Source organism: Acanthaster planci, linkage group LG16 (genome assembly GCF_054643075.1).
Source record: "Acanthaster planci isolate LZ-2023a linkage group LG16, COTS_SCS, whole genome shotgun sequence".
Taxonomy (NCBI): domain Eukaryota; kingdom Metazoa; phylum Echinodermata; class Asteroidea; order Valvatida; family Acanthasteridae; genus Acanthaster; species Acanthaster planci.
The window spans coordinates 8,700,196-8,714,769 of record NC_141792.1 but is presented as its reverse complement, the minus strand read 5'-3'; the positions used below and the strand labels follow the sequence as shown (position 1 = coordinate 8,714,769).

At 40.1% G+C, this 14,574-nt stretch overlaps 1 protein-coding gene across 2 annotated transcripts in view; it reads right to left on the bottom strand.

Moving 5' to 3' along the window:
* LOC110989296 (uncharacterized) overlaps positions 1-14,574 on the bottom strand; it is a 77,904-nt gene that overhangs the window by 20,583 nt on the left and 42,747 nt on the right. Inside the window, exons 5-9 of one of the 2 annotated variants that reach the window (XM_022253582.2) lie at positions 9,959-10,208; positions 8,196-8,325; positions 3,880-4,147; positions 3,057-3,260; positions 2,039-2,245 (exon numbers count right to left, since the gene is read on the bottom strand). In XM_022253582.2, the coding sequence (XP_022109274.2) occupies positions 2,039-2,245; positions 3,057-3,260; positions 3,880-4,147; positions 8,196-8,325; positions 9,959-10,208 (1,059 nt within the window). Of the gene's footprint in view, positions 1-2,038; positions 2,246-3,056; positions 3,261-3,879; positions 4,148-8,195; positions 8,345-9,958; positions 10,209-14,574 lie in introns of those variants that run through there. The other variant, XM_022253581.2, reaches the window with a different exon arrangement.

The window sequence follows — 14,574 nt, the reverse complement described above, 5'->3', positions numbered from 1 at the left end:
CTGCACTGGAGAGCAGGCAGTAGACATCATTCATGTACAGGCAGGTCCAACTTTGCAGGCGGCATGTGGTAATGAGCACATGAAATATAAATGATCCAATTTAAAAATTTATCTTTGATGACGTACAATGTAGCTATGAGAACAGATGAGTTGTTTACCACCTGATCAGCAAAATACGTAGGCTTTACGTTCAGATTATATTAAAGAGTGAATAGACTGTATGAAGACAGCCTACTGAACCAAATGAGTGGAGTGGGGGTACATTCTCCTAATTTCTGAGACTTTAATAATTGCCACAAACATGAAGTTCGTGCATATTTCTTTTTCTTTGCACCTGGCTCCGGACAGTTTGACAGCAGCTTGAAAGTCTTAAACATCAAACTGACGGTGCAACTCAGACCAACTGAATACTTAGATCAGCCCATATTGCATTTCCTTTCAAAGAAAATGTGTTTTACAACTGATTGGGTCTGGTACATGTATCTCTGGACAAAACCTGGTGGAGGGTTACTCAAAACTCAATCTCACACTTGAACCTTTAAATATGACCTCCATATGAAAGAAATCTGGCAGTCACCACTGATGTCTAAAACAGTTTTTTCCATACAATTTCTGACCACTTTGGACATGATTTGGGAATGTTGGCTTAGTTTTGGCAAAAATAACCTTAAAATCACCAATTTTCAATAAAGGTTGTTCTGTGAATTTACGTCTATTAATAATAATACCCAGCATTTAAAAAGGCTCTTTTTAGTAACCAAATCACTGCTCCTACAAATAATAGACAGTTGAATAATTTCTAGAACTTAATGAATGCACTAATATAGTTGACAATGAAAATATTACATTATTATTATTATTATAGGGATTACCAAATTTTTTTCCTTCAAACACATTTTGAGATATTCGTCCAGAGGTCAGACGTACTTGATGACAACACGTAACCCATTTTAAGACTGCAGCATTCAGGAACCTTCTGATTCCCACACAAGACTTGCAGCTTGCAGCAATCATGTTAAACGCCAAGAGACTTATCAAATTACTGATGCTCCAATTGCCTTACCATTGAATCTAGTGCCTTCATGGCTAGCACAAACCTAATTAATGTCCCAGAACAATCGATTGTTAGAGTTTAGCTGCATCACACAAACCCCATTGATGATGGACTGGAATGATTTTCACCAAGCAGGCATGGCAAACCTCCAGAATTTCCTCTGGTAATACATACAATCCCCAATTGCTCTATGCAGGTGTGGCCCTTAAGCTTAATCAGAAAGCAAGGGTTGGATCCATTTACATGTACAAGTGTGCATGTACATGTACTAATTTCATCAGCTTGTGGGCCACTGCCTAAAGTGCAACCATGCAACCTCACATGACCAACTACCTAATGGAGAATGGGCTGCCGGTAAAGATTACAGCTCTCTTTTCATATGAATATGGGACTGCTACTGTGAAACAAAAATTGGGCTTGAAACATTATAGCTGGCAAGAATACTACAACAAGCACACACAATTTTATGGCTGCTGCCTTTCTCTTATTTTTCCTCCTTATGCTGCAGAACAAGGTAGATGTAGAAGTGAAGGGGGAATCCAGTACACAATATTCAGGGGGGCAAACTTGCCAGGGGATCTAGAAGTTTTTTCTGGCTTTTCTGAGGGATCTGAGGTTATATTTTGGGGCTTTTTGCATGCTTTGGAAGGTAGGATAATGGCACAGACCACTTGAACCTTCTTTCTCTTATAACTTTTCCCAAAACAATCTTTTTGCGGGTCCTTCATCCCCTTCCCCTTGGATCCGCCCCATGTGGAAAGCCAGTTCACAAACAGAGGATAATATAACTTGTCCCATTCTATCTGAATCGTGAAAGATTGTAACTAGAAAGGAATTCAACATTTGAGGAGGGAGGCAGAAAGAGAGGTAGTTCTGGGTGGAAACCACAAATCCTGTGAGTAGAGTTTAATGGAATATCTTCCCAAAACTAATGTCCCTAGTGAAGAGAAACAGATACTGCAAACCAAACGTTCAAAAGGATACCCCCGAGAATTTCCACCAAGTACTGGGCCATCTTCTTCTGCTGCTCCAGGCTGCAGTGGTTCTCGATAGACAGGATGACCGGGTAAGGGCTTGTTATAAAGGCGTATTTGCTGATGATGGAGATGACATCTCGGAATTTGATCTTGGAGGTGAGGGTGTAGCCGTGATAGATGATGGGCTCCCCTTCTTTGCCATCCCAACAATCCACTGTGGGGGAAATTAAGAAGTTAATAACTGGCAGACAGTAACAAAGTACTGGTTATGAAAACTTGCACCAGTAGGCCTATACCTAGCAGTACCCTATTGGAACAAGCTCAACCACATCCAGTGAGTTTCTTTCTTTCTGGTTCTTTTGTTAACGTACGTGTATTTCCTTTTATACAATCCTGAGCAGTAGGGCAGGTTTACATTACATTTTGCTCACTCCAATAATTATTTTATACAAATTTTTAAATTGGTTATTCCATATAATTTTCAAACATGTTCACTTCAGCAGCTTCGGATGACATTAGATACAATGTATGGTTTACTCTCCAGCAACTCCTACTGGTGGTTGTTCATCAGGGAAATGAAAACTATCAAAATTAACAAACAAAACCAATTCACCGTTCCTTCCCAAAATATTTAAAATGTGCATATTTGCAATGGATAACGATTGATCCATCTATGTAATGCCGACAAAAATGGGTATTAGCAATGCCCAAACAATCCCATATTTATAAACGTTAAGAATAACTGTCTAATTACACTAAAAAATTATCTACAAACAGTGATTTAGATCCATTAGTAAAGAGTAAAAATATACCCAAGAACCGAACACATGGTCTGTAGCAGACTATAGTTCGTTCATAGCTTATTCCAGAATAAAAAAGTCAGAGTGAGACGATGGAACTTTTTATACCTGAGTGGCAGTAAGATGGTATTTTTACAGATCCTCAACCTTTTTGTGGGCCCCCAAATTTTTCACAGGCCCTAGCTAGGCATATTTGGATAATCCAGGCCTGAACTGGACACTTACTCTCAACACAACGGCAACCAGCCTGCAAGACTAGAGCATAGATGTCCACACTAGACTGGGACATCAGCTGGTCTCCCACAAGGTAGGTGTTGTGTGAGGAAGCTATGTAATAATGGGACATGGGCTGGGTCATGTCCTGGTTGACCTCTCGGTGGGCAGGGTTGAAGATGTCCCCCTCGTGGCTGAGAAGGAAGCGAGTGAAGCCTGTAAAAGAGGGTATGATGAGAGATTCAGCTATTAGAAGAAAAGCATCAAGGCCTCAAATCATACAGGGATGTAACAGTCATAAGAAGAACACTGCTGGACAAAACCACTGCTGAAAGTGGGTAGTTTGTAATTTTAAAAGTCACCTTCATCAACTATATACGATTTTGCTAGTGCTAACCTACGTGTACCTATATATATATGGTTAATTTCAGCTGGGATCAACTTGCTCTAAGTACATGTATGGGATGACAGGTGATGTACAAGTAGTGATACCACTGTGTGTGTGCCATTTTCAGGTATCAACTAAGCAGGAAAAATATGGTAAGCTCAACTCAAGCCACATGATGCTAAATAAAGGCCAAACTTTGGGCATCCTTGAAGCTTATCCCAATTATACACAATTAGGTGGTGCTGAAGAGCCCCTTTGTAGGGATTTGGATTAGTCACCAGATAGTGCCTTCTATGAAAGTAAGCATTATTCCTGGCTTCAGCCCAAACGTTTGAGCACAGTCTTTACTTTCCGGGGTCAAAAGGTATGTCAGATGGAAGAGGGTTTCTAAAAGGACCCTTCACCTCCAAAAAAACCCCAAACAGAAAAATAAAAATTACAACTGACCATCTATCCCCATCCAACCATTCTTGGAGTTCTCCGGAATTGGCTCGTAGGTCTGCACAAACTCCTGGCACAGCTCCGGCTCCACATTGCCCATCCCCTGCTCATCCCGCAGGTAGCGGGCAAACTCCTCCAGGGTCATGTAGCCCTTGCCGTGGCCGTAGTCCCGTAGCAGCACATCCACCTCCTGCCGGGTGCTGATGGTGCGGTAGAACTGGATGAACTCGTCAAAGTCGAGCTTACCGATGTTCTCATCCTGGGAGTCTGCCTCCTGTGAATAACAATAACAGCATCGGTGATGCACCTAGCTTTCTCCCCAAATACCCAGCATTTATGAACAGGTTGGGCATTTATACAACGGCCACACTCATCCCTTTCACTTCCAATTAGACTGGAGTTGGATGACATTCCCTTTAACGATATTGCACAAGATATCCTGAAGTGCAGTCAATGGGGGAAGTACCCATAATCTGGCCTCCATCAGGCTGTTTCAAACACAAAAACACTGCATGCTGAATGTTATAGTGCTAAATATTGCAGAATATAAAGGAATTCATATGCAAACTATTCGTGGTGAACTGGCCACGACCCATTTGGATGCCAAACCTAGATATCCTTGTGCTTTGCATGAGGTCCAATAACTTGGCCCAAGAAGGCTGAACTTTGCATGCACCAAGTCACAAGTACACTTTGTTCCAGTGATATGTTTTCATCATTATATTGAGATATGGCCACCTACGAAAAATGTTCCTTTTGTTATTTCCCTTTTACAGACTTGTTGAATATAAAGAGCTATAATAATGCTTGTCTCTTTGCGCTGCCCACACACAGGGAAAAGAAGGAATATTGAATAATTCCATTTTGGCAGCAATTAGTGGCTTTGTGTACCATCAGCTCACATGCACAGAAATGAGCACTTAAGACTCCTTCAATATTTTAGAACTGACAAACTGTTGCTGGGGTAACGGTTCATGCAAGATTAAAAATCAAATAACCAAACACTGGTAGTGGGTGGTCCAAATGATTGAGGCACATTAAGTCGGGAATAATCACTAGATATTAAAATTTTACTTTTGGTGTCAAATACATCAATATCTGAATAGAATTCCAGCAAAAAGGGTGACACAAAGCTTGAATATGTGGGCCTGACAGATAGGCAAATTCTTTGGCAAATATGATAGGCAAATATATTTGTTGGGCATGCCAGCAAATTTTGTACATTCGTGTCAGTGTCTCATCCCTGAGACTATAATTAAACAATCTTGCAATGTTAAAAAAAATGAAAACAACCTCATCAAATTGGCTGCAGTAAAGGCACGATCATGTCAGAAACAATGTATCAATTCCATAATCTTAACAGACTGATGCCCAGCAACATACCGTAGCCTGGGTTCTTACTGTAGGAGGAGCTGGATGGTACAGCGGGGGGTGTAAGTTGCAGTATTTTCTTTTTTTAAAAAAAATTTATATAATTCTTTGTTTTTCAAATCTCCTGGGGGAAGGTGGGGGGGAGGGCTGAGGGTGGTAAGTCTCCCCGGCTATGCCACTGCTGACACCCCACTACCAAGTCTCCAAAATAACCAAGTTTAGAACTGGAATATTGCTGGCTAAGCCAAAAATATCTGGGATTTGATGCAACTGTACTGTATCGAGCCATACGGTATACATTGAGGGTGCATCAAGAATGCAAGCTAAAGTACATGTACTTCAAGAAGTTAGTTTCTTCTTCAATTTTAATGCAATTATGGAATTGATATTTACGTTGTTTCTGACATGTTCATGCCTTTACTGCAGCCAATTTGATGTGGCTGTACTAATTTTTTTTAACATAGACAGATTGTTTAATTATAGTCTCAGGGATGCCAACACTGACGTGAATGTAAAATATTTGTTGGCATGCCCACAGGCGGTAATTCGCCTATCTGTCATATTAAGGAACCCATTATCGATACTGGAAATGGGGAATATACATGTACCAGTACATGCTTAGCACTGAAGTGTTGAATTCAATATTAACAAGAGTGCGGTCAGTGACCACTCTTTGAAAGTGTTAAATCCATTTTAAATGTTAAATATAGCATTTTAAACATCATATCCAACAGTTAAAGAATTCATTCAACAATTTAAGTCTTAATTCAACTTTTTCCCTTGATATTGTTATATCATTTATAATGTTGAGTCAATAGCTTAAAATGCTGAATGTAGAATTTAAAATGTTGGATTTAACATTTAAAATGCTGGTTTAAACACTTTCGAACAGGGGTCAGTGAACGCACTCTTGTGTTGGATTCAACACTTTTTTTAGCATAAACACATATTTTATCTGAAGGACATTTCACAATAAGGTTTACAGACAGTTGTGAGATGAGTGGTTCATTCCTCTTGGTGTCAGTGTCAGCAAGTCAAAAACCCATACTGGATGTTGTCAAACATGGTCGGGCGGCTTCCAGACACATCCCTGGAAGGACGATGGCTCCCATTTCCACATTTCCGGCACCACATCAGTGTGCTATAAATAGCCCTCCCCCCATCGCCAGTCAGCATAAAATTCCACTCCATAATTACACTCCAAAATTGTGAACTCATTGGGGACATTGCTTACTTAATGAAGCCTCTAGCTCTAGTAATGGGGGACTGGTATACTGCCAACTAATTTTGACAGATGACCCAGAGTGAATCTTTCAAACGAAAACACAAGGTTGACTAACCTTTGGTGAAATACATTTTATCTATCAGCAGGTTGAGATTTTACCAACACATATTACACTCTGATAGTACATGTATGTTACATTTTGCTAATCTCTGTTAACAGATACTGCACAGACATGAGCTGTAGACTACATGTATGTGCAAGAACTATAGAGCACAGTTTGGGGGGTTTAAATTACAATCTGAATGAACTCTTTTGAAAATGTCACATTCAAACTTGTATCACAGCCACTATTGGATGTAAAGAACCCTGAAATTTTCACACAGATCTGTGACCCCAACCCCCTCATCGAAATGAGGAGTCCAAGTGAAACGAAACCAGTTTCACCATTCTGTTTTAAATGACTCGTTCGCATTTCTCAAGTTTTCCAGACAACTGCTTATAACTCTCAGAACAATCACACGAGAAGATGATTTCTGAAACCACAACTTCTCTGTTAAGCCACCAATCAACTTTTTCAAAGCCAACACAGGCATGCAAATGGTTATTTTACCACATGTACTTAAATTTTCCTATTCCAACCTCAGTTTTCAAGTGCTTATCATCTGTTAAGTTCAAGACAAGTAAGCCTGGAGGCAAAGATCTGTCTGCAACACTGGAGATCCATAAAAGCATCTCACATCGGTGTCATCAAATCAAAACTTCCCTTGGTATGTGTGTCATGGTCAGATACGGACGATGAACTAGTTGAAAAGGCAAAAAATAAGTCTGCATGGTAATTGTACACAGATGTGGGAAGATAGTGGATCACTGACAGCTTATCACATTTGGTAACTTAATTGCAGGACAAGATGTCAACATCCATCACCAGCAGAATTTTGGGGAGAGGATCAGATGCATGCGTCAGACTCTCTCAGTGAAGGACAACCACAAACATTTGGAAAAGTGCCCACATTGTACATGTACATGTATTTGCGAAAGTTCATCCAAACAAGGGGAAAACCAAGAAAATCGCATCAAATTTTATGTCATCTTGAAAGAACCTATACATCTAACTCAGGATCAAAAAGGTGGTTCCTAAAAGATCTGTTTGGGGGGGTGAGAGCTGTGTTATTTTACTTGCGTCCTTTTGGTTAAACTCCTCCCATAAGAGGATCAGGGTACTGTGTGGAGTTAGTCTACTTCTGGGAGGCTGAAACCAAAACTGTGTATGCAAACCAAGGGGTGCATACATTGTGCCTAATTTATTGCATACATATACTGTGTAGTGTTCTCATTTGTTGGGGAAGACTGTTGCAGTGGTATGACGAGGAGAAATAAAAAAATATGTTCAGACAGAACCAATTTGTACCATTCTGTGAGGGTCTCTATCCACAAGTTTTGGCCAGGTGAAATATACCCCAGCATGCCAAACTCCACATAACAATCGCCTGCTTTTGGACTTAAAACCCAACTGCCAACATCCAAACTTAACTGCAACAAATCAGTTGAGCTTGGTTTCTTGTGAATGACATTTGATTTGTGTCATAACAAATTTTCTTCTGAAAGCATGTGATGGAAAACAGCCAAATGGTTTCCTCCACTCCTTACTACATTCTGAATTGGGCACTGGGGAGTGCTGCTATCCACAGAGTCCCTGGATCCCTGCTAGCTATGCATAGCATCTTACCTTGAAGAGCTGCTTGACCTTCCTCTTGCTCAAGTTGACATTGAGTTTGTGGAGGAGTTTGAGGACCTCGTCCATGCTGAGCAAGCCATCTCCACTCTTATCGGCTGCTTCAAAGGTTGCCTTCAGCCAAGTAAGGAAGGGGAGTTAAGGAAACATCTATTTCAGAGTCCATTTTTATTATTGCAGGAAGTGTACCACTGTCTCTTCGGAAAGTACTCTCTGGGTAAAACACACATACATGTAGCAGCTTGGACCAGATCAAATTAAAGTCTAAATGTGCCCTTCGGCTATGTCTGTATTCAAGGGTTTCCAGGATACCAGTTGCAGCCAGCTCTATTTGGCAGAATGGGAAATGCATTTGCAACCACTAACATGCATGACGTACATGTAACTCTGGCACTGGATTGATTCCGAGGTATTTCAATTAAATTGGTGATTTTGGTCCCTATGGCGGTTTTCGGTTGATTGCTTTATAAAGCTCCCTTGATTGTCTGAGTTCATTTAAAGTTCAAGTTGACGAATTGTGTACAATGAGCTTGAGTTCCTTAATACAGGTTCACAAGGTTTCACATTACAGCCTTCACAGGAATCCATGGCAATAATGGGATTTCCCGAGTGCTCTGGTACTCAAGGGATTTCACAGATATCAAGGCATTCATGAATTCACAGGTGTCACGATTGTTCACAAATTCACAGATATCACAATGGTTCACGACGGTTGACGATAGTTCACTGTGGTTTACGTAAAAACTGGAATATAAATACGAAAGATTAAAATAAACACAAATGCATAAGTGCATCTTCAAGTACAATAAACATGTGGAATGCTTAGGAATGCTGCATAACTGGACCCACAAATCATCTGGTTTATAAATGGCAAGAAATGAGTTCACGATATTATAAAGCCTAAACTTATATAAGAATCTAGATCCACTGTTCAAGGGGGGAACCAAGATGCCGGTAATGTAAGATACGGTGCATGTGTATCATCAATGGAATATCGTTAGACAAAAGCGCTGTAAAAATTGGTCTTATAGAACCGCTACTTTAATTTGTGCATCATAAACTTTTGGCAAAATTGATATTCAGGTCTCCCACACTATGCACCTGCATCTGGGACTATTTCGATCTATTAATATGGTTGGTACATGCGTACACTTAAAAGAAAGACGACAAACCTACAAGCTACAAGTGTCAAGACTGATCCACCCAGATCTTTTAATATTCACCACCTGGGATGTTTAGGAGGATTGTTTAATGCTGACTAGAGGAAGGCAGACTCAGTTACTACAACTTCAAGTGGATATAAACACCCCTTAAAAGTAAAAGGAATGCACTATGTCGTGTTAGTACAGTCAGGATGACAAGAAAACCTTAAGAATAATTAGCAACATTTATGAACAAGTCAGAGCAACTTTGTAATTGAAGTATGATCCACACTCACCGTGAACTCCAACCTAAGGGTGAGATGGTCCTTTGGTTGGCTCACAGAAAATGAAAAAGCATCTAGAGAATTATGTAGTATTTTTGCATATGTCGTTAATGTGTGCTCTGTCTACAATATCAGGAATACAATCCTCCCTGCAGTCAATCCTGAATGGTTGACTGATTTCTTCCAATCCATCATTGGGAGTGTAGAGCCGCCCAGGCCAGATAATCACTTGCCAGGAGTTGGTGAGCTGCTGAAACTGCCGAGCAGCTTGTGGTCAGTCAATCTACTCACACACAACCCCCCCCCTTAAGCTGTGTTTTCAAAAGGATATCAATCCCTGAGCTTGTTGTTGTTGAGCCGTCTGACCTCGGGCTTGACCCCCTTCAGCAGGTGCTTCAGGCCCCGAATCCAGATGGCCGTCTCCTCCTCGGTCTCCACAATCAAGTCAAAAGTGTCCCAGGAACTCCCATGGATGATAGAGAAGCATGTCTTGGTATGGCACTTGTTGCCAGCTGCCAAGAACTTCTTGAAGCTGTCCGTGTTGGGGCCCTCTCGTACCTCCTTGATAGATTCTATACTAACTGTGTAATAAAGAAAAAAAAAGTACTTTTGAGTGAGTCAAGGACTAAATCATCAATTCAAATGATCTGAATTCAATGCATCATTACATAACCCAAAATACTTTGGGCCACAAAAATATTCCATCACAATTCTAGTATTAAAGTTAAGTTATGTAAGACTCTTTTTTAAGTTTGGGGTTCACATGGGTTCAGATGAAGGCAAGAGGTGTGTCTCAAACTTTACAGTGTTTTCTCAACAGTAGGGCAATCGTTCAACCTTCAAAGATTGACAGAAATACGGATGAAAGCAATTTTTCAAAATGTAACTTTTAAAAATGTTAAGGAGTACAGAACTCTTTCGATTCCAATATATTTAATCTTACCCATTTGTTTAATGCTGATTTTACCTTGTTTTAGCTATAGGAAGCTCATACAGTACAATTCAAGCATGGTTTTAATTATCATAAAATGGCAACTGCCCATGCAATAACATAACCATCCTGTGTTTCTGATTATATGCAAATTACTCTGTGGGGCACTAGCTGTTAGGCTGTATATCATATTCAATCCCTGATGATCATGCAATGCCAGATCTGAGGCTGTCTTATGCACACTTTACGGTATAGGCAAAGGCATTATCTACAGCCGGGCCCTTATGTGCTCCCTCCATCCAGAAGAAAGCACCAGAGTGTTTCGTGTGTCAAATTGATGACTCTTCTAGTCAGCAGGGAGAGACTAGAAGTGTAGGATGCATTCTATCTGCAAGGAGATGGTGTCCGGGGAATGCAGGGGCTCATCAATCAATAGAGCTTTCATTACCCAGAGATCAAAGCCAGGGAAAAAGTGAACATCAGCCTCCCGGGGGTTCTCACACAAGACTCTACATAGCATGATGTGCCCTCAACTGTACATGTACAGTATATGTATAATAAACACCCTCAAGGTCTGAGAAAGACATCTGTTGGAAGAGATGGCCATAGCTAAGCACATAGCTGGGGCTATGACAGGGCGAAAGTTACCAAGAGGGTGTGCCAGCATTGCGGTTGTTCATTTATTTCCAGGAAAATTACAAGCACACATGTACTACAGATTAAGAAAATATCAGAAACAGACAAATAAAAAATTAAAGTCGTTTTTTTAAAAGCCCCCGGATTCCCAAAATAAATCAAACATATAAAGGAATATTCCTAAAAAAATAAAAGCGAAGATGATATATTACAAAATGAAGTTGACTACGAGTCTTTGTATCCCAAGTCTCTCTCAGGAACACCACTGTCTTAGATCCCTTTGTTTTTCTTGAAAGTACTGTTGCTGCATCTTTGAAGAGATTTTTTTATTGTTTCACTTGGTATGCCTGCACAGTTTGAAAAATGTACATGTAAATTGTAAAATAGAGTTTAAATGTAATAAAAACTCTGCAAATAATGTGGAAATTTAAATTGGATGCCTGGTGATCATTTGGAGTCATGTATATAATATCAGACCTCATTTGCACAGGGCTCACATGATGTTACACTGTAAAAGGGGCTCTGGTTGCAATATATGTGAAATTTCTTTCTCTGCAACTATTGCCACCTCGATTTTAATTTACAGTTTTACATGTACATGCTATCTGTCCACACACCTGCACGCAGGCCATATGTGACCCACTCTGTGAAAATGAGTCTTAAGTTGCCACAGCCACTTAATAGTAAAAAGTCCTTTAGAATAACTTTGGACAGTGTAAATCAATAGGAAACCACAGCATTTTTCACCAGGGAGTATTCACTTTCATCAGGATGCCAAACTGAATGACACATCAAAACAAAAAACTGAATGTGCTCTTTCCAATACAAATGAAAACTCAAAAAGTGGCTCTGGCGACTTAAGACTCATTTTCAAAGAGTGGGCCACACATTCCAATGCACTAGGCCTACTTGATTTCTCATTAGGCTGTTGAACAGCCAGCCACAGCAAGTCGGTGAGCGGTATCAAAGTTTTCACACAAGTTACAGTATCTTTGACCATGATGATTTACCCTAACCCCCTAGGGTTTATCAAATGCACCTTGGTCAAGGACCTGAGGACAACAGAGCACTGGCCTGTGTAACCACCAGCGGTGGAAATGGGGGGGGGTTCCCCCACCTTTGAAAAGCTGGTTATTTTTCCCCCTTCCCCACTTTATGGGCTTACCAGCCATTGGAGGTACATTGCAACTTCACAATTGTATTATTTTCAGTTTAATGGCCAGGGCTTATCCCTCTCTACTTTTAAACCAAAAATAAACATACTCCTGCCATCTGTGGCCAAGCAAACCAGCTGAAACACACAACCTGAAGCACCGTGCAAACTGTATGTATATGATGCCTTAGTTCATCAAAAGTTTCATGCTTGACTGAGTACAGTTCAGGCACTTTGTAGGGGTATCACTACAAGTTAGTCTATTAGGTTTCTGCAATCCAATTACAATGACCTTGGATGAGGGATGTGTGTAGATTTACTACCAGCTGATGACAGCCAAAGCCAGGAAAATCTCCATGCACAGATGATAGGCACATACAGGTACAAGTACAAGCACCCCGCCTTCTGTATGTAACTCACACAATTTGGCATGAAGTATCTGAACAGTGAATAGCAAAAAAAAAAAAAAAAATTATTGTCCATTTCACCTACCTCTATGCTAGATCATGGGTAAAAGCACTCAAGCTTACTGATGCATTAAATTCAGCTCATGCCATTTGGCTTAAAATAAATGAAGAGTGAATTGTACAAAGAGGGTTACAAACTTTTGCTGTCCTAGTCAAATCGTTAGCCATTCACTACAAGATTTTTTTTTTCTTTACAAAATTTCAAAGGAATATTCTAGTGTGAGTTCAAACACTACAAGCTGAAAGGTGTTGTTCCCGAGTTTTACACAATATTGGTGCATCTGGAAAGATTTTATTACTATTTTCAGAGTCTTTTGGAATGATGGCAAAGAGTGCGAAGTTTGATAATGAAATTGAATTATGAAGGCACCATGAAAATCGCACAATAAAGAGTCGAAAGATGTACCTGTACTGATTGTAGATTTATACCTCTTAACCAAAATAAATGTTGGCACAAAGTGATTATGTGGCAGTATCTCCTGAAGTTGAATAATTTACAGTCTCATGTAACCATGGAAACCCTACATACCTCTTAGCAACTAGAGGATGTACAGGTCTCCACTTATAGAATTGACTTGACCTGATGAGGTCAGGCATGTGTGCTATAGTGGGATCAGCTCTGGCTGGGAGGTCAAGTTTCCCCCCCACACACACACCCCCATATTAGAGCCAATTAGCCAGTTGTGTTTTGGTCAGGGATTCTGCAGTTGACACTAATCTGATTAGGGCCTGGAATGCTGGCAGTCTGGGCATAATGGGATCTGTCACCTGGAACTGGGGATACACAGTTGTTTCTTGGGGGAGAGTCTGCATAGATGCACATTGTCAGCCCCAATAGATTGACAGCTTAGTAGAGTTGTGTTGCAAAAGGTCCAAAAAATGCATATTCTAATAACTTTTCTGTCAAGTGCTTTGTCCAACCTGTATAATTTGCAGTGACTTTACATGTAAATTGCACTGGTAGTAAGTTCCTCACCATTTCACTCATAAATGTTTGTCATTGTTACACTTTTGTCTGTGCACTCTAACGTGGAGCACTCTAATACAACAGCCATTCAAAGTACATATCTGCTCAAAACTATGAATGAATTAATGTACAGTGTCTGTGTCCGTGCTGTTAAGTGCAACAGCATCATAATATATTGTACACATACATGTACATGTGGGTGCACTAAGTGGCAATGATCTGTCCAGTGAGACTTTGGACTCCTGTGATCAGAGTGAAGCAAGTTGTTTCCCGGGATATTTGGGCATGTGACTGGACGCTGTAAGGGAAATTAAAATTCCTACAATACTGAATTTTGCTGAGGTTCTTTTGTGGCAAGTCATCTGCTACTTAGTATCACACTTTGAATAACAAACTAAAATGTAAATTAAAAAAACGTGAAAATAAAAGTCCTGAGAAAATAAACACACACTCACAAAATGCCTGGTAAAAGTTATTTCAGCAATGGCAGGTCTGTTTCAGGTAAACCACCAGTCTATGTGTTGAAACTGTGAAAATCGGCATCCATACAACAGCTTACATGTATGAGTAGATAAAGACAAATGTATCTTTTTTGGCTAGTATATAGTTACAAGTGGCGAATTTTGAAATGGCTTGACCATGTCAACATTCCTACACATCACTACTTAAAAAGAGTTTGTCCACATGTTTATGTCATCTGATTTTCATTTGAAAATGAACATCTACATTCCGTTTTACAAGGACAGAAAAAATTACTCTGTGACGCATTTCACATTGAGAATGTTTATCAGTC